A 21,675-nucleotide genomic window follows, 5' to 3' on the forward strand; every position below is an offset into this window, starting at 1 on the left:
AGGCGGATTCACCAGGCAGAAGACTGAGGGCTGAAACAATCAGTTAAACATCGTGTATGAGACTGACGTATCTGCAACACCTCTGGTACGTGGGGCATGCAAACCACATGAAATTGGTTTGGTTATACTTTAAAAATAAAAGAATGTAATCGGATGACTAAATGGAAATAACTGAGAAGCGAAGAATGAGAGTTCTCTGGGTAATACGTGCGCAGTTTGAGGACAGTACGTATGCTGGAGAAGTGGGCGGCGGCTGAGTCATCCAGCTCACGGAAGACACACGTCGCCATGGTTTGGCGGCGCAGCAGCAAAACAGCTTTGCGGAGGGGCTGGGTGGGGCAGACGCACGCGGCGTCATTCTGCGACCTTGCCGCGACACGTCACGACGCCCCCAGCAAGGCAAATAGGACAACTGCGTCAGACGCTCCGCAGCAGTCTGTGAATGGCCATCCACGGCTGCGAAGCTCCCCGTGATGATAAGCTTTTTACTGATTTCTGGAGCGACTCCCAACTAGACGAACTTGGTGTCCGTGATATCTGACTCCAGTGGAAAAGAATACACTCTTACATTCATTGTGGCCTGGAACTAAACAGCCTCCGGAAGATATCTTGAGGAACTTTTTCCGTGCCTGAAATACGTACTGTGTCACTTCATGAAGCATGCTGGCTGGAGGCTGATATGAAAGAATACGTCTTCGCTTCGCATCCCGGACATGCTCTGTGTTTGACGAATCAGGGGACTGGGCAGGCCAGTTAAAGATCTGTACGTTCCTCAAAGCATCTGTGATGTGAACTGCATTTCCATTCATCTTTGTTGGTGATCCACCACCTAACTAACTAAATGGACCCTTTTTTAAATTACATTTTTGTAACAAATTTATAAAAGTCATACATTTTTATTACTGTTCCTTAAAATACTAGTATATGCTTATGACCTTAAAAAGGATATAAAAACTTAAAAATAAAAGTAAATCCCAGCGGAATGACAACAAAATTCCGTAGACTCTCTCCAAAATATCTTTGAAGAAATATGGATAAATGAAAGAATTCCAGATTAATGAAAGACTGCTCTCATTATCCACTGCGTTAGACAAGGTCCAAAACGGTCACCAGCAACTACAGAGGGCTCTCACTCCTAGACGTAACAGTCCTACTAAACAGGGCAGAATTCCAATTAGATCATCAAGTTAAAGAATACCAAGCGGGTATCAGGATGATGAGGTTGCTGATGTTTAGTTTGTGGGGCGCTCAACTGCGTGGTCATCAGCGCCCGTACAAAGTCCCAATTTGTACACTGACCAATTTTTACACAATCCAATCTAGCCAGTGTCAGAAATAATGGTGATCATCATGAAATGATGAGAACAACACAAAAACCCAGATCCTGAGCAGGGGTGTCTGGAAAGGAAGGTGCTGTCCAGAACAAATCCTAAACCTCAAAAATGTCGTGGCTTGCCAAAAATCAAGACCAAAATCACTTGTTATAACTGTCATTGACTTTTAAAAGGCATGCGACTCAACAGGCTGGAAATCCCTCATCTCTACACCAAAAGAATTAAATCTGGACAGAAAAACCACAAACCTAATCAGAGAAACACCAACACACACTCCACACTCAATTTCATAGCAGTACACTCTGACACTTTTCAGATAAAAACTGGTGTACGGCAAGAACATGGACCCTACCAGCTGCTATTTCACAGCGTCCTAGAAAAAGTAGTCAGACAGTGGAACACGAAGATCCATGGTGGAATCCGGCTAGGAACAAAACACACAAGCATCAAAGTCAATTATCTACCCTTTGCAGCTGACATGGGCCAACAAGCCGAAACCTGGGAAGAAACCAAAGAACAGACACTCGAATCACAAAAACAAGCAGCAACAATAGATCTCAAAATCTCCTTCGAAAAGACCAAGATAATGACAAACATAAAAAACACAAAAACATTTTAAAGTGGTAGAACAAAAAATAAAGTTCGTCAAAGAATTTAAATATCTTGGAGAATGGGTCAGCTGGAATGCTCTCGAGAAAAAGGAAATGTAATGTAGAAGAAGTAAATTGTAACTGTCCTACCAACTCACCAAAAACACGTAACAAAAAGTCCGTTTTTTGGAATGCAGAAATAAGACAGTATAATACAGTAACTAAACCGGAAGCCCTGTAAACAGATGAAACACTGTCCATCACCAACCGTGGCGCAGTTGGGAGGCTGGAGATCATTGAAAGGACGACATTAAGAAACATCCTTGATCCCAGATTCCGCAATCGACATCAGCAATGAAACTTTTTACCAAACTACGGAAAAACTCTGACACAACGAGGAAAAGCAGAATCGATATTTATAGACACATTCTCTGAATGAACCCAAATACATTGACAAAAACAAATTTTTAACTACTTCTGCACCAAAAAGCTATCAAATTGGTTTAAGGAAACGGAGAAGGAAATCACAGAAAAACAGGCTCATAGATAAAACTGCAAAAAAAAAAAAAAAGCTGAAGACAAGAAAAAGAGATTCCAAGTCAAAATGAAAACCAAACGGATGATCTAAATCTCTGGAGAAGAAAGGAAAGCAATTTCAAAGAGAGCGAAACAATACTGGGCTAATAGAAAGGCACAGAGCATTAAAAACTGATAAAGTACCGTGAAGTCGGGTGAAACGAAAGAAGAAAAAGAAGAACGTTAGATTTTGAAACTAGATAAATGTAACCCATGGCTGACTAGGAAGAAACATAAAGAAAGAAAAAGTCTAGGACAGAATGTGCAAGAGTCCGCCACGAATTCCATTTGAGATTTAAGGGCCTATTGTTTTATAATTTCTATTCAGTTCTGATGTAATCTAAACTCTTGCATTGTTTCCACGTTCCTGGTTATTGTATTTAATATCTATCTGTGTCTACTACTATTTCTATACTATAGACATTGCAGGTATAACGTGCCTATTTAGGGCACGACGTGGCAAGGTTATAGCTACCTGTGGTGTACAGATGTTATTTCTTAGTGTCTTTTGTTTGCATTCACTTGGCCATCGATATTTGATGCTGTGTGCTCCATTTAGAATTCTATTTCGTCGCTCATTAACTGTCAATTTTCACTGTCAGGGCATATGGTTTCCGTTTTATTCTGTGTCAGCTACATCCAATAGGTCAGGTTCATCTCGGATGATTGTCGGTCTAGTTCGACTGCACAGTGTAGTTTCTATGTATTTGTCGTATCCATTTGCCTGGATCTCTTGTGGATTCGTAGATGTCGTCGTACTTGCTGCACGCACCATTATTCCATGAGTTGTAGACGTACCTGCCTCCAGAATCGCTACTTCTTGCTATCTTTCAACAGGTCGTCTGCAAGTACTTTGGCGCCTATTTCACTGCCACAAACAGAAATAAGGCTCATCAGTGTCACCACAGAATACCATTCAAGGCTCCAGTTGATTCTGGCTTAACACAGTACAATCTTTTGTTGTCTGTTGTGTGGTGTCAAAGGTAAACGATGCGTGGCAGTCCGAGCTTTCAAACCAGCATCCAGTACTCTAGGAGTATGTTGTGTCTGCAGTTGGAGGCGGCGTGTACTAGGTAGACAGACACTAATACATATAGCTGCATAGCTAAAATTCAGGCACATGCAATTTACAACATTCACATGTAGTAAATTTGACAAAGACAATAACTGATGCTTTACTTCTGTTGAAATTATAGCTGCTTCTAGTTATTGATGATAGCGGCGCAGGCGTCGATGGCAGGATTCCAAGTTTCGGCGAGTCCTCTTCGGCTCTCCGCGTGCGCCGACTTAGGAGGTGCGGAAGAATGCAATTTGCTCCGCTGATATGAAATTTGTTAAGCCTATGTAATAGTACCAGGTTAAACTAATGTACGCACTGAATTGTCAAAACAAAGTGTAGTGCGACACTTCCAGTGTTGTAATGGCTGTCTAGTAATGTTTCGAAAGCCAATAAATTTTAAAAAAAGTTGCTCCGTTATGGACATTATCATTAGCGTTGACGCCTATCTTGATATGAAGCATCACGCGTCGGTTTTGCGGCGAGTGACAGAGAATCTGCAGCGAGCACGGCGCCCCCTGGCGGCAAACGAGCTACCATATTCGACTGACTATGGGGTGGGGGGGGGGGGGGGGGCGCTCTTGCATAATCCTGTGCAGCCGGCATAAACCAGGGGCGGCCAAGATTTCGGCTCGAGGGCCATGCAGGGGCCCGATTGCCAAAGTGGTCAGGCTCGCAGCACGTTTACAACTCAGCCTGTCGCTTATGCAGATTGAGAATACTCATCCATCTCTTCTGCCTTTCTCGTTCACTTTAAAGAATTGTGAAGGCAGATCGCCAGATTGCCTCTTTTTGTGCAAACATCCACTGCACCTGCGAACGTCCTTCATGCCATGAACAAACAGTGAAGGGTAAACAGCACTGCTACCACAATTCAGGCGAGATCAGAGAGTTGTGCCAATCGAAAAATGACGCGCCGAATGCTAAATGAAATTCCGTGCTGTCCCGACTGCTTCCGTACCCGTAAGCGGCCCGCACACGCTGCACGCGTGAAGTTTTGCACGCCACGGCCGGCCCTGGCATAAACTCAGCCGAGTCTACATAGCATCATATAGACAGCTAGTTATGTTCGACGATGTCTAGTTGGTTTTGTTTGTGTCTCTCGACGATGCTAACCTGGCTTCATTGTATAAGGACATGTTTAAAACAGATCTGTAGATGTACACCAATGAAATAAATCGATAGTCTGAAGACAATTTTTGTAATCATAGGCTGGAACAAAAGGTACAAATTCTACACTTCCTGGATCATTGTTTTTATCTGCGGCTGCGTCGCACCCTGTGGTTCCAGTAGTCTGTTTCCTACTGTTGGTGATGACACTCTTCCTGCAATCTCCACCCGGTTATCATCTGCTGTTGTCATCTATTCGTCAGAGCCAGCCGAAGAATTCAACTATCTTCTCGTGGTGTGGTCCTTCTGCAGCGACCTGTATCTGTTCTTCTGGCCACACCGTTCTCCAGAGCCCATTTCGCCACAACTGGCACTGCAGTCGTTGTCAGTATGATGCCCCTATGTTCCTCATACCAATGACTCGGCTTTTCTCAGAATCTGAAATATGGCAGTGTACAACACGTGCCCAAACTCTGGACATGTTGCGTTACGATCTCCATCATTCTTATGTAGAAATGGCTTTTTTGTACATGGGAAATAAGCTCGCATAAAGGCGACATTTAAATCAGCACATTCGACGGCCATGGAAGTACCAGTTTGGTAACGTACTATCAAGGTGATGACAGTGCAGCACTTCCCATTTTCGCCAGGGTAGCTCTGTACTGACAATTCCAATTTGACGGAATAACAGTGAAGAGTATCAAGCATTGCCCCAGAATGATTTCTAAAATATAATGATGACTTTCAGTACTCCGCTGTAAAGCACGTTGTTTTTCTTCCTTCTTTTGTTTCAGTTTTAAGAATCACTTTGCAATAAACGAAAATGCACTACAAGAGAGGGAAGGTAGCAGGGGAAGTCCCGTAGCGACAAAGCGAGTTGATGCCACAGTAAGAACAAGGCACTACTGTTTGACTCGAAAAGAATTTATATCCCTGTCCATATATATCCTGGCTCTGATTTTACGTGTTTTTCTTCTCACACTTCAAGTGAATATCGGTCTCACCTTCAAGTGATTATCGGTATGGTACACTCAGCACATCCTCGACTTGATTGTGTATGTCCGTCCTCGACCAGCTGAGCAAAGTGTCTAGGTCTACAGGTCCCACTTAAGCGAGGATGGTGTGGCGTATATTTACTGTAAAGTAAACCCGTCATAGGAAACGTACTGCTGCGCAGTTCAAGTACTCTAATCGCTTACAACATTAGTCAGTGTATTCACTTGTAACTGCTCGTCCGTATCTCAGGCGGCGTAGTTTGAAAAGAGAAAAGCTTTGATCTGATCAATTTCTTTTTTTTTTTTTTTTTCGCTATCTGGGATACGTAATCGTTATTTACAGATTATGTTCCTGGAAAATAACAAAAATCTGCGAAGCAGTGAATTAAAGAAAAACTTCTACAAGGTTATAATTTACGTAAATAATTTTAATTTTGGATGTATGTCCTTTATCTAAGCAGTGTAAAAAATAAATACGTTTGCGCGAGCAGATAAATATTAATTGCCTTATTAATTTTCTTCTACCAACAGACTAATCTAAAAACGCTCCCATGATCCTATATCCTATATTCCAGCAGAAAAATGAGAGTTTAGAAAGGGTAATGATAAAGTTTTAATTACAACTTGGAAAACTTGAAGATACGAGACAAATATCTTGTTCGTTAAGGGGGGTAGGACGTCAAACGGGCCGACTTGGAGCAGGAGAGGCATCACACGACATTTTAATTTTCAGTGTCTATACTTTTACAAATAAATTCATAAAACTTTGTCAGCATCACCAGGAGGCAATCAGGATTCACACTCATTGCAGTGGAAGTTCGAAAACATAAGAAAATAAATTTTTTTACGTGTGAAATTTCATCATTTTTCACTTACTAATTGTTGCATTTGTTGCTAAAGGTACACTTTTCTTCGTAAGTTAGAGAGATTCTTCGATGAATTTTCCACAGCATACATACCATACTTACAGGTGTATGAAACTCTAGAATTTATTTAATTTATGAAAAAACGAATGATCTGTTGTATTTTAAACTTCATGTTTAGAAAAAACACAAATTTTGTAGTTAATTACATCAATTTTTACCACAGTTTTTAATAAGTATCGTTTGTATGCTGTGCAAAATTCATCGAACCATCTCTCTTACTTATGAAGAAAAGTGTACCTGTAGCAACAAATGCTGCCATTAGTAAGTGAAAAAAATGATGAAATTTCACATGTAAAAAAAAAATTACTTCGTTATGTTTTAGAACTTCCACTGCTATGAGTGTGAATTCTGAATCCTTCCTGGTCATGCTGTCAAAGTCTTATGAATTTATTTGTAAAAGTATAGACAGTGGAAATTAAAATGTCCTGTGGTGCCTCTCCTGCTCCAAGTCGGCCCGTTTGACGTCCTACCCCCCTTAACTGCAGTTCTGATACACACTGAAATCCCCGTGCAAAGGCACTGCATCGCGAGGAGTTAAGTGAGTTGCAGGACTGCATACCACATATGTACCTGTAAATAAACGATAAAATTAATTTCGTGGTGCATAGTGATGACCTTTTCTGCTAGAATATAGAATCTGTATAGTGGTAATTGGAGCTAGTCTTTAGGTTAGTTTGTGAATGGAAGGAATCGAATAAAGGAATTGATATTCAAGTCATAGAAGGCTCATACTCAGAGAATGAGCGTAGAGGAGCAGATGCAGGACACCTGCTAGCCGTTCCAGGCAGGGTCCTGGTGCAGGTGGTTTGACGGTGCCTTCTTCCGACCTGCTATGAAGTGTCGAGTGTGTATCTGTCGTGAATGACTGTGATGAGCGTTTCTGCAGTTCTGTGTCGTCCGAACAAGACACAGTCAGGACAAAAGCACCGAAGGCGCAGGGATGCGATCTGGTGCCAGAGCCATAGAGACTCGCCACTTGCGCGAGTTCCACCAGCGCCACGGGCTGCGCTCAGGATGAAAGATATCGACTTCGCCTCGGCCAATTGCCGGCCGAGTACAATCCGCCAATGACCGGACGACAATGGACAGAAGCCTACTCGGAACATACAAGAGCAGCTCTCGTCTACTTGGTTATAGATCATCGTCCAGGGCTGACTTAGACAGGGAATGTCGTTTCATCAACTCTTAGAAGTGAACAGACAGTTGTTGTACATTGTATTTGCTATGCACTGTGAAGTTTACCTACGATTATTTGCACTAAGCCATTGAGGGCCTTTTTATGTTATATTACATGCAATGTTGCAGACTTCATTATTGAACAAGTCACAAATATAAGTAAACCCTTTTAACTTATTTGTGTGACTTTGTTACTAGTTTGTTGGAGTATTGTAGAACCTTCGTTCTCCTATCCTGTTACCTGACCCTGGGGCGCAGCTGTGTAATATGGCAGGGAGAAATTGCCTTAGCGCTGCACTGCACCAGAAGCCGTTTCACGAAATCACAAACTCGGCCTACCGTAACAACAGTGGTAACTCGGCCTCCACAGTACTAGCGACGTGGCCTTTACAAAACTGGTGACGAGGGCTTACAAAAACAATGTAATGCTAGGTTTGTGTTGCTGTGGTGAACTGAAGCGAGAAGGTGAAACGCGGTGTCGGCACGTAGCCTACTCCTCTCGTATAGCACAAAGGGGGTCGCCGAGCTTAACGCCCCCATTCGACGGACGGATTATCATCAGCAGTGTCACATGCCCTCACTCCATGAGACCCTTCGGAGAGATTTTGAATGCAATCCGGGTAGTTGGCGCAAACTTTGGTGATCAGGAACCTTACACCACCACCTCTCCTCAGCTTGCCACCCAAACGTTAATAGTGAAAATTTGCTACCACCGGGATTCTAATGGGTTTATCTGCAAGCCCAGTGCCACCGCTCAGGCGTGCGTTAGCGACCTTGACTAAGGAGGTGGGTAGCTGATATTATTTATACTGTATTTATAAGATAAGGGCTGATAAATTCGGTAGTGTCGGGAGGGTGCTGTGATTTTTTTTTTTTTTTCCTTCAAAGGAGCCAAAAGGGCTGTTTGAGATCCGACTCATTAAAGGTTTGCAGTTATTTTCAGTCAAATGCCCCAGCAGGCTACAAATGAACTTAATATTGTTGGATTAGGAGAGTGAGAAAATGAAAGATGATAGGTTAGAATGTTCAAGATCCCACCATGATTGTCATTCCAGATGCGAGGTTGACAGGAAGACAGAAGGAAGCCCGATTGGAAACGTTTGGGAGGGAACTTCCAGTCCCGGCATTTGCCTGATAACGAAAGGAAACTTTCCAAAAATTTTGGTCATAATCGGGGGATTGGGGTTGTTTTACTGTACTTTCTGGGACAAGGAGACCCTCTATGCAAGTGATTAAACAACTATATCGCGTAGCACAAAGAAAAATTCTCATATAGTTACTTGTCTTACTGCTAAACACCATATAAACTGACAAAATACTGGGTGTTTCAGGTGAAGCAGTAAATATTTTAGGAATTAACAATGTAAACTTACTCGAATAAAACAAACGATATAAAAGTTGCTCAACTTTTATTGATTACAGAGATACAGCTGTTAGAGTGTAACCCAAATAAATATCCCCAGAAGGTATATGGCTCTGAGCACTATGGGACTTGACTTCTGAGGTCATCAGTCCCCTAGAACTTAGAACTACTTAAACCTTCTAACATAAGGACATCACACACATCCATGCCCGAGGCAGGATTCGAACCTACGACCGTAGCGGTCGCGCGGTTCCAGACTGTAGCGCCTAGAACCGCTTGGCCACCCCGGCCGGCCCCAGAAGGTATAAACCAAATGCAGATTATAAAGTTCAGTTTCATGAAGTCCACCTCCTACTTCGATGCACTTTCGGATTCTCTTTACACTGTCACGTGTAGCTCTTACAATGACTTGTTAGCGTTCTGTTATGGAGGCAGCAGTATTCATAAAACTAACACTCAATTCCTGTTTTGCGTATACTATTCCTTTGTAGACTTCGACTTTCAGTCGTCCATAGAGACAAAACTCTGAAGAGGTAAAGACGTTGGTGACCAAGAAACGTGACAATTTCTACCGATCCATCTTCCAGGGAATGTCAGATTTAGCTAAGGTGTCGTCTTGGCGACCACAGTGCGCAAGGGTCCCGTCATGCTGGAAGAACATACCCATCCTTGTAGCCAAAGGAACCTCTTTCATTAATACTGGAAGGTCGTTTTCAAGAAAGTGTAGATAATAGGACCATGTAAGACGATGTGGTAACACACCAGGTCTTATCAACTGATTGTTTATCGTACCACACCGCCCGTTTACAGAGAAGCTTTCTTTGAAGTGAGTCGCCACAAAGGCATGTGGCTTTTCGTCAGACCAACTATGTCAGTTACGAGTGTTGTTGATATCGTTACAAGTGGCTTCATCAGTATCAATGTCGTTACTCGGCGTTTTGCGAACAGGCAGCGCCAAAATTCCAGTCGTCTACTTTCATCTCCAACTCGAAGGTGTTGAATCCGCTCTAAATGACAACAACAGAGGCCGTGCATACGTAATGTGCCATATATTTTTATATATGGAACACAGCTACGTGTAGAAAGTCTGCGTGTGCCAGTTGAAGAACTACATCAGTGGTCGTTAAACTTTTTTGGTCAAGAATCTATACTGACATTATGGGGAGGCCGCAAATGTACCGATCTTGTTGATTAAATCCTTCCAAGTGTTTGCTACCTTTTATTAATTCTATCGCGACAAGATCGTTTAGCCATTTTTTCCAATTTTAAGTGATCCTTCAACGATGGTTCAATTTTTCGTAAAAATGTCGATGAAATTATGTTGCCTACGTCTATAGACATAAGCTACAAAGTGTCTTAAGTAGCAAAAAATGGAAAGAATTTATGTAATATATATTTCTTCAACCTAATATTGCTGTGGGTCTATCAGAAAGAAAACTTTTGGATCATCATCAACTCGTAATCTACATAAATTAGCATGTTGTGAGCCTCCAACAGACTATCTGTAGTAAGGAAGCGTTAAGTTGACTGCAGAGTACGAAGAACCGATCGTTTGAAGTCGGCACCACTAGGAACACTCAGTGTCGAATATATTCTGTTTCCCTCAGCAGCCCCAAAGATGTGACACTGTAATTTCCTGACGAAGTGTGAGCAGATGATTGATTAATAACAGTGCTTGTGCTTGTATCTAAGAGCATGATGCATTGTGAGACACGATCAAGATCGTTACTAAATGTTTTGAATGTCATTTTTCTTCTACTCATTGCGTTGTACTACAATAACCTTAATTTAATTTCATGTTGCTTGCTATAAATATGCACAGCTTTTGAAGATGGCCACCTCTAATGTACATACATGTCTCCATATTACTTCCGTTTGAAATGCTTTCCCTTGCAGATGATCGATACAGGTCACATAGGGTAGTTGTGTTGTCAGCATTGGAGGACAAAAATGAAACATTTTCCCTCTCACGATCTCTGCCGTGTTGCTTACGCCTCTGACCCTGAGATAAGCGGTCATTTTACTTAGCTCACTACCGAACCAACGTCAATTACGTTTTCATAAGTATTTTTGTTTGTTGCTGAGCAGAAAAAACTATACTGTTCAGAAGCTCTTAACGTTAGCTGTCGTTCTGGATATAGCTGTTGGCTGCTGGATGCACATTTATTATCATAAAATAAGACTGAGAATCGTGGGTCGCACGAATACTTGGTTAGGGTCGCATGCGGCCCGCGGGCCGCAGTTTCGCGACCGCTGTACTACATTCTACCAACTGTTTATTTGCACCATCAGATCAAATAAGACTACTGGGCACTGCACCGGTCTCGCGTAATCTAATCAAGTCAAGAATAAACTCTCTTGAAGCTGGTACTCTGCGATTAGTAAATCGTCTATCATATTCTCTGCAAGCAGCAGGAGCGATTCCTTTACAAAATCTGAAAATACACCGTCCATTCACATTAGAACGACCACTGCCTATGTTCGACATCACCGTGCAATAACCACTCGCATGTGGCAGCACTGGCAGAGGATCGTATACAAAGCGTCCCAGGGGGATGAGGGATACATTGCACCTGACTTCCAAAAGGGCACGATCATTGGCTTTCAGACCAAGGTGGAAGCATTTCCCCCGCGCGGAGGGGCCGCGCGGTTAGAGACGCCATGTCACGATTCGCGCGGCTCCTCCCGCTGGAGGAACGAGTCCTGCCTCTGGCATGCGCGCGCGCGCGTCTGTCTGTGTGTGTGTGTGTGTGTGTGTGTGTGTGTGTGTGTGTGTGTGCATGTGTTGTCCTTAACATAAGTTAGTTTAAGTAGTGTGTAAGTCTAGGGACCGATGACCTCAGCAGATTGGTCCCTTAGGAATTCACACACATTTAGACATTTTTTGAAGCATTTCCGAAATGATTAGGTTTGTAAACTGTTCTCGTGCCGCTGCGATTAAAGTTACTGTGCAAGGCAAAATGGCAAATCCATAACCAGCATCGAGGTAAATGTCGTGCACTACGGGTCATAGATGACAGAGCTGAACGACGGCTCGGAAATGTGTACGGGCGAATAGGCAAGCAACTATTAAGCAACTGACTGCCCAAATGAACCAAGGGGCTATCGATAGTGTCCCTCAACGACCGTTCAGCGACTGTTAAACAGGTGGCAGTTTCAGGTGGCTCCATCGGACAGAAAGCAAATACCCTGCAACAGTCGGAAGGGTCAGGCCGGAGGACGGAGCGTTACGGTCTGGGGAATGTTTTCGCTGCATCGTCTGCGTGATTTCGTCATTTTGGGAGTCACAATGGATCAAGACAAGCATGCATCTATCCTTGAGTACCATGTCCTTTCCTCATGCTGTTTGTTTTTCCTCAATATGATGGCATCTACCAGCAGGACAATGCAACGTGTCACACAGTTCACAGCGTGCGCGCATGGTTCGAAGAGCACCAAAATGTGTATACCGTACTCCCCCGACCACCAAACTCCCCGGCTTTAAAACCAATCGTGAATCTGTGGGTCCACCTCTGTCGGACTGTTCGCGCCATGGATCCGCTGTCGAGAAACCTACCACAGCTGACTACGGCATTGGAGTCTTCAAGACTCCTCCAGAAACTTACTGACCCTCTTCCTGCACATGTAGCAGCGGTCCGCGCCGTAAAAGGTGGTTGTTGAGGCTTCCGACAGGTAGTCACATTAATGCGACTGGACAGTGTAAGTGCCATATTGGCACACTCACCATTTGTAAATACGTGTAGCATACTTAACACGTTAACTATCACGAGGCTGCCGGCGGCAACGGCAGTCTTCTGCTGTGGTACCTGGCGGCCGCGTGGCAGTCAACGATGAACTATACAGTAGAAATGGCCAACAGTCACAGTTGAATAATTCAGTTATTTAAAGTCAAGCACAGCTTCAGAACTCCAACTTCAAAATAAAAATTACAGGTGATAAATAAATGCATAGCAACTGGAGAGTGAAAAATTATCTCTGTAACCAATAAAAACTGGAGAATTAGTCTATGGTAAAATATTTACTATTGCTTCTGAAGCACCCTGTATATAGCCTATATCGTATCGCTGTAATTAAGTAATTTACAAAGCGTGTGAGAAAAGTTGTGAGATTGACGACAATGTGAGCTACCTGGCGACGCTGTGCCGTGCTGCTTATATGTAGGTCGGAGTGTTCATCTTTTCCAGATGCTCAGTCCAAATTTCAGTTCCGTATAGCAGTAGGGAGAGGTGGGTGATATACAATATTTACAAGAGCCAAGAGGGAATAATAAGAACGAAATGCTCGGATTAAAAAGGGTATAAGACAGGGATGTAGTCTTTCGCCCCTACTGTCTAATCTGAACATCGAAGAAGCAATGACGGAAATGAAAGAAATATTGAAGACTGGGATTAAAATTCGGGGTGGAAAGATATCAGTGATAAGATTCGGTGATGATATTGAGTGAATTTGAAGAAGAATTAGATGATCTGCTGAATAGAATGAACAGTGTAATGAGTGCAAAATATGGATTGAGAGTAAATCGAAGGAGACGAAAGTAATGAGAAGTAACAGAAATGGGAACAGCGAGAAACTTAATATTAGGACTGATGGCCACGAAGTAGATGAAGTTAAGGAATTCCACTACCTAGTCAGCAAAATAACCAATGACGGACAGACCAAGGAGGACATCAAAGGCAGTCTAGAACTGGCAAAAAGAACAGTCCTGGCCAGGAGAAGTCTACTAGTATCAAACAAAGCCCTTAATTTGAGGAAGAAATTTCTGAGAACGTACATTTGTAGCACAACATTGTATGGTAGTGAAACATGGACTGTGGGAAAACCGGAAAAGAACAAAATCTAAGCACTTGAGATGAGGTGCTACAGAAGAATGTTGAAAATCAGGTGCATTGATAAGGTAACGAACGAGGAGATTCTGTGCGGAATCGGAGAGGAAAGGAATATGTGGAAAAATTGACAAGAAGAAGGGACACGATGACTGGACATCTGTTAAGACATCAGGGAATGACTTCCATGATACTAGAGGGAGTTGTAGAGGGCAAAAACTGTAAAGGAAGCCAGAGATTGGAATATATACAGCAAATAAATGAGGACGTAGGTTGCAAGTGCTACTCCACTGAGATGTAGAGGTTGACACAAGAGAGGAATTCGTGGCGAGGCGCATCAAATGAAGCAGTGTTTTTGTTTGTTAAGAAAATGGATCAGCAACGTTATGCAATCAAGTTTAACATAAAACTTGGGCAAACCGTGAGTGTGCCTTTGAAGAGTTGAGACAAGCATATGGGGAACGTCCCTTGCTAAGAGCGCAGGTTTTTCGCTTGCACCAATGATTTTTGGATGGCTGAGAACACCTTGAAGATGAACCTCCCTCGGAGGACCTTCAACTTCAAACACCGACGGAAAGTCAAAAGCGTGCGCGCTCTTGAGGGTGAGGCTGATGTTTACAATAAGGATGATGTGTGACCTGTTAAACTTAAGCACTTTCACCATACATCAAATTTTGAACGAAGATTTACTCATGCGACAGCTTTGCGCCGAAATGGTGCCGAAAAACCTCGCAACTGAGCGGAAACACAACTGAAGACACGTGTGCGTTTATTTTCTTGAGAGCATTTCCAATGACCACAAATGGCTCAGTCGTGTGATCACAGGTGATGAGTTCTGGATTTCTGAGTAAAATCCTGAGACAAAGCTGCAAATTAGAGAAGTGGCACACTGAGACATCTAGACGCAAAAACCTCGAGTGAACAAATATTAAAACAATGCTGATTTGCTTTCTTTGACAATAGTGGTATCGCCCACAAATAATTTGTTCCCCAGGTCAAAACTTCACCAAGTATTTGACAAAGATGTGCTTGAAACGCTTAGGAAACGGTGAATCTAGTGAGACTCGACATTGCATACGAGTCGGTGCTGCATCATGACAATGCCCCATGTCACACGGCAACTTCCGTCACAAAATTTTTGAGCAAAGAGCATTCCTGTTGTCCCATAGCTCCGCTATTCATATGATCTGAGACCTTGTTACTTCTTACTTTTTCCGAAGTTGAAAAATGTCTTAAAAGAACGTCATTTGGGGCTCTAGAGAACATTCAAAAAATGTGACCGATATAGTAAAGACCCTCCCAGTTTCTTCCAAAACTGGGATCAAAGATTCCACCTGTGTATAGCGAACGAAGAGAACTACTTTGAAGCGGACAGTATTTTGTTAAAAAAGGAATACCTTGGGTAGATAAAAATCAATCTCATTACTTTTCTTATACACCTCGTAGAACGAGAAATAATAATGTTAATAATCTCAGGTGAGGCTATTAGATAGCTTCCGTTTTTATACGTGTTTTTTGAATGAAATTTGCACAAACACTGGCGTCATGATGTGTCAGTGAGCCATGAGAGTGCCTGAAGTGTTGGCTGCTGGTGGTGACGCGCCTTGTCTCGTCCTGTTGCAGGCGCGATGGGCGTCCGGGTGGAGCCCGCTAGGAGCGCTGGTGGCAGGCAAGGCGGCCGAGAAGCGGCGCGCCTTCGACGACTCCTTCATTGGGGTGAGTACTGAGTAACAGCTTGCGGCCTGTGCTACACTTCCATGGTCTCAGTCAACTTACTTAGCTGTTTTACTAAATAGCCGAAATATCATGAAGCCTGTGTTAATCAAGTCATGTAAAGTGAAACATGAAATTATGGGAACTCAGGTCCGCCTATTATGAGGACAAATATTTTTTTTTTCTTCTTCTTCTTTTTCTTCTTCTTCTTCTTCAAGTCCCAAAAGCTTTCAGAACATTCGTGTCAACATCAGTCCGTACCTTTATTCACATCTACAACTTAGAAACCTTTCAACAGCCAAGATCGCATAAAATATATGTATATTTTTTTCAATGTAAAATAACCGGTTTCAACATGCTATCCTGTCATCTTCACGTCTTCAAATCTTTTGTTGTAAAAGATGTTCATTTTACGTTGACCTCACGCACAAGATGTCAAGTGCATAAAAATAGCACTTTATAAAAGGTCTGTCATCGCTAAAACAAGAGATTTTAAAACCTGAAGACGACAGCATAGTCTGTTGAAATCAGTTATCTTAAATTAAATAAAAAATATATTTCATGCGATCTTTGCTGTTGAATGGTTTTTAACAGATAAACAGATCGCCCTTCAGCTCTCGCAGAATGAGAAAATTCAATCAATGTTCTGACTCCAATCACCCAGTCCAAATAGCTAGGCATAGAAACTTGAAATACTGAGAAGACGTTGATCTTATACTGCAGGCGTCGTTTAAGAAGCGATTTTTCGAAATTTAACCTCTAAGGCAGTTTTAAAGCTGGACCTACGAAAATTGATTTTTGGTTTCTCAGTCAGAAATAAAGAAATATGGATTTCAGCATATTTGGAAATTCAACCGCTATGGGGGTAAAATGGTAGGTGAAGGTCTTCTTTGAAAATAAATCATTATAAAGAACTACTAAAGTATTCTTAAAGCTACATCTATGAAAATTGGTACTTGACTTCTCCGTTAGAAATAAAACAATGCATGTTTTAGGAAACTCAACTCCATAATGCAGTGAAACAAGATATGAAAAATTTTATGAAACTGTTTCATCATTAAACCATTTTCAAAGCTACATCTATAAAAATTTGTAGTTTCTTCTCCATCAGAAATAAAAGAAACACGTATTTCACTGTTTTTGGAAATTCATCGCCTAAGGGAGTACAATAGGGAGTGAAAATTTTTAAGAAAATATTTCGTTACAATAAAAATTTCTTAAAGGTAAATAAATGAAAATGGCTGTTTCACTTCTCAGTTACATGTAAAGAAATATGTTGGGAATGAAAGTTTCTATGGAAGTATCACCCCAAGAACGCAAAAGACATAACAACAAAGATTTTGGACTCCAGCTACCAGAATCGCTTTTTGGTCTGAAGTACATTCGGAAAAGACAATGCGCCTGTGGCCTTAATTAGCGTGAAAAGTATATAAGGTGTTGCAATTTGTGAACAATATAAAAATTCGATGGAAGAAAGACAAAAATATCTGTTCAGAGGGCGCGAAGCGAGAGGAAACATATTTTACGTACTGTTACTACGAAAATTAAGTCTAAAACGTTTTATGTCCAATGTGATTATTACATCATTTTCTAGAATGTCATTTTCTGTAGGACCTTATTTATACAGATTTCCATCTGCAACAAAATTATGTTAATGTTAGGTTGGTTGGCGAATTAACAAACCACATTACCTATAAACAAAGTTCAGATTATGTATCACAACGATTATGAAAACTGACATTGACATGGACCAAACACACAGCAGAAACGTAAACATTGTGTTGTCTGATGTCTGCTTGCGAGTGTAATTCATGGAAACATGTAGCGTGTTTCTGAGTGTATCCCTCCGCAAGTGAGCATGCAGATGAAGATAGGTTACAGCAAAGATAACTGTAAGTAATCATAAAACACAGTCGTGAAACATTTTCGCGCATCAAAATTACGTTTGTAGATAAAGTGATATGTTAACTCACCAACCAACCTCACATTAACATCGTTTCGTTGCAGATGGCAAACTATATATGTAATGAGGGTCCTCCAGAACCAAAGTTCTAGTGAATGATGTAACAATAACAACAGACATAAATTGCTATTAGGTCTAATTTTCGTTCCAATAATTACTACTTATACATGTTTGCATTTTACGTACCTGAATAAAAGAACCAACATTGCTGCCGAAGCTTGTTTGGACATCAAAAATAATAGTGGATAATACCTGTAGTTTAATCTGTAATTATGGTTACTTTTTGAGCTTCAAAACTAAACCGAAATTAATCCAGGAAACCTACAGGTACTAAATAATTCATGTCATTTATAAAATGTCCCCATCAGCATGGGGAGAAATCACAAAGGACATTCCATAACGCACGCCCATGATTCCTTTGTTGGTCTTGTTCTCTGCGAATGATACGCTGTTTTATTTGCATTATCAAACAAAATTAGCTCTTATCTGTCCTTAGCTTGTAGAGTTTCAATGAAAACTCTGCAGACAACAGAATACTTAATCTGTTCAAGAACATGTAATGGATGGAGAAAGCAATGGCCTTCTTAAATGGGACCATGCATGCAACTGAGTGTTTTATGAGACCCGTGGAAGACGAAAATCAAGACGGCCAGCAGGTGTTTTTCTTCTCTATTTCCGAGTAAATTGGAATTTACTAACATTTTGCATTTTGCGAATCTAAAGATGTTGTCGTGGCTAAGACGTCTCTTCTAAGGCGGTTAATCTGACCTCGTTTAAAGCACCCCAAAATATTCCACAACATCTACACATGGCCTTCTTAAATGGGACCATTTTGGACTCCAGCTACCAGAATCGCTTTTTGGTCTGAAGTACATTCGGAAAAGACAATGCGCCTGTGGCCTCAATTAGCGTGAAAAGTATATAAGGTGTTGCAATTTCACCATACCCAGCACTCTGATCTTTTCGTTTCTCCGAACTACTTTTCTTCTTCTTGTGCCTGTTCGACTAGTGGCGTTGCCATGGACATGCGTCAATATCATCCCCCAATCACTGTAGGTGATGCGAACGTATTGCCTGTTGAACTACGGATTATTGGATAGTTAAGTTGCCGGTGCCTTTCAGGTCCACTTTGAGCATTTTAAAACTAAAAAAGGTCGGCGTTCAGGAAATATGATTCGCCCTTCCTCTAACGATGAAGACATTTCTTCATTTCCGTCTGTTCCGAAGAAGAAAGTTAAAATATATTCAGCTTTCAACAAAAGCTGGTTAGAAAACAAAGATTTTTCTACAAGGATGATGAAAGAAAACGACGAGTGTATGATTTGTCCCGCCTTGTTTTTCATGCTATTTGAAGGAATAAAAATTGTAGTGAATCATCAGAAGACACAAAAACACATTGTGACACAACAGCAGTGTGGTAAAAATAAAACAATTACAATTTCCTTTATGAAGAAACATATACCTGAAGAAGATGGCGTGATACGTGCTGAAGTTGCATCTGCTCATCACAGCGTGAAACGCAGCCTTAACTACATTCCGTTACCATATGAAATGGCATCATTTGCATCTAAAATGTCGTGTGGAAGAACTAATGCAAGGGTTATCTCGGAGAATGTTCTTGGACTATGCAGTCAGGACGTAGTCATAGGCGAGCTTCATAAAGTACTTTTTTTTCTATGTTCCCGGATGCTTCAGACCGAGGAAATATAAAAACTTTTCCTTATGCAGTTCAATACTTTTATGTTAACCACGGTATACGTCAGAGATCACCAGACCTTTATGAAGGCTCCAAAGAAATCCACAAAGATATTTTACATGCAGTAAAGAACGTTACAGGATCTAGTGGCTTTCGTCTGAATCAAGCAAGTGCATATAGTGCAGACAACGTTCCAGTGAACTATGGGGAAAAAATTTGGTTTTTGTGTTACTGAAAAACGAAAATGTCATGTCATAAATAATCTTGTAAAACATGTTCTTAAAATATTTCATTACTATGCAGAGGAATTAGTTCTAAAAATATAAAGTAAATTTGGCTCGTCTACATCAACTTTTCAGTCACTGACAGAAATTTCAGAGTTTGTGAAGATACGGCTTAAGGAAATATCACATGACGTCGGTAAGTCTCGCTGCCTCCTACAATTCATAGCGCTGGATACTGCTGGGCTGCCTTGAGTCATATTTTATTTCAAAGGGGGAGGCAGATGTTAAGAGATCGATTAGGCAGTTTGTGACATAAAATGTCTAGCATGATGTTGAAGAAACTAAACATTCACTTTGTGAATGCTATCTACGTTTTCTGCAGCATATTTTGGGCCTGTTTGAAACTGCAGTTAGAGCACTGGAAAACAGTTGAGTTAGACAGAATAACAAGGGACCGTAAGAGCAAACCAGAGAGCAGGAAAAAAGATAAATTCTAAGGAATGAAAGTTCGTGAAACCCTGGCAGAAGTTCCAAAGTCGCAGAGTTTGAGTTTTTCAAATGACGCTCAATCTTTCTTGTCACGTTGCATTGATTATTAGTCCCAAACCTATGACTTTTCTGAGAACAATGTGTTCAATCTGCTACCAAGTTTTTCGCCTAAAAAACAAGGAGAGTTTCATCTGTAATGGCGGTATGTTTTATAGGTTACCAACAAACTGAATCTCAACTTGCATAAGATAAGTGATTTCCGGAAATGGATATGCTGGACGTAAGGTAAAGCAGAAGACGAGATTTGGGTAGATCTCTTCAAGCAGCATACCACAATTGACATCTCCCATTCCCAATTGCTTGGACTTATGTCATACAGACACCACATACACACAATTAAGGCGAAGACGGCCAATGATCTCTTCAGCGCGGTTGCACACCAGACTGTAACTCTTACGGGAATCGGCGAAATGCCGCGAGTATTGAAGATAATGGGCAAGGGGCTCTAAATTTTTCGTGTTGAGAATTTGGGTCTGACGGGAAGCGTGCTAGCGTAATCCGCGTAGTTGCGAGGCCCACTGTGTCCGGATGCAGGAGGATCTGCAGCGAATTGCTGCATGGTGCAGGGAATGGCAATTGAGTCTCAATGTAGACAAGTGTAATGTGCTGCGAATACATAGAAAGATAGATCCCTTATCATTTAGCTACAATATATCAGGTCAGCAACTGGAAGCAGTTAATTCCATAAATTATCTGGGAGTAGGCATTAAGAGTGATTTAAAATGGAATGATCATATAAAGTTGACCGTTGGTAAAGCAGATGCCAGACTGAGATTCATTGGAAGAATCCTAAGGAAATGCAATCCGAAAACAAAGGAAGTAGGTTACAGTACACTTGTTCGCCCACTGCTTGAATACTGCTCAGCAGTGTGGGATCCGTACCAGATAGGGTTGATAGAAGAGATAAAGAAGATCCAACGGAGAGCAGCGCGCTTCGTTACAGGATCATTTAGTAATCGCGAAAGCGTTACGGAGATGATAGATAAACTCCAGTGGAAGACTCTGCAGGAGAGACGCTCAGTAGCTCGGTACGGGCTTTTGTTGACGTTTCGAGAACATACCCCCCCCATGAACCATGGACCTTGCCGTTGGTGGGGAGGCTTGTGTGCCTCATCGATACAGATAGCCGTACCGTAGGTACAACCATAACGGAGGGGTATCTGTTGAGAGGCCAGACAAACGTGTGGTTCCTGAAGAGGGGCAGCAGCCTTTTCAGTAGCTGCAAGGGCAACAGTCTGGATGATTGACTGATCTGGCCTTGTAACAATAACCAAAACGGCCTTGCTGTGCTGGTACTGCGAACGGCTGAAAGCAACGGGAAACTACGGCCGTAATTTTTCCCGAGGGCATGCAGCTTTACTGTATGATTAAATGATGATGGCGTCCTCTTGGGTAAAATATTCCGGAGGTAAAATAGTCCCCCATTCGGATCTCCGGGCGGGGACTACTCAAGAGGATGTCATTATCAGGAGAAAGAAAACTGGCGTTCTACGGATCGGAGCGTGGAATGTCAGGTCCCTTAATCGGGCAGGTAGGTTAGAAAATTTGAAAAGGGAAATGGATAGGTTAAAGTTAGATAT

General features: G+C 41.8%; 1 protein-coding gene across 1 annotated transcript in view; it reads left to right on the forward strand.

Moving 5' to 3' along the window:
* LOC126260907 (uncharacterized) overlaps positions 1-21,675 on the forward strand; it is a gene marked incomplete at its 5' end in the record, with an annotated part of 472,435 nt that overhangs the window by 371,223 nt on the left and 79,537 nt on the right. Inside the window, one exon of the mRNA XM_049958364.1 lies at positions 15,574-15,666. Coding sequence (XP_049814321.1) covers positions 15,574-15,666 — 93 coding nt within the window. The remainder of the gene's footprint in view (positions 1-15,573; positions 15,667-21,675) is intronic.

The sequence above is a fragment of the Schistocerca nitens genome, chromosome 5 (assembly GCF_023898315.1).
Source record: "Schistocerca nitens isolate TAMUIC-IGC-003100 chromosome 5, iqSchNite1.1, whole genome shotgun sequence".
In the NCBI taxonomy this organism is placed as follows: domain Eukaryota; kingdom Metazoa; phylum Arthropoda; class Insecta; order Orthoptera; family Acrididae; genus Schistocerca; species Schistocerca nitens.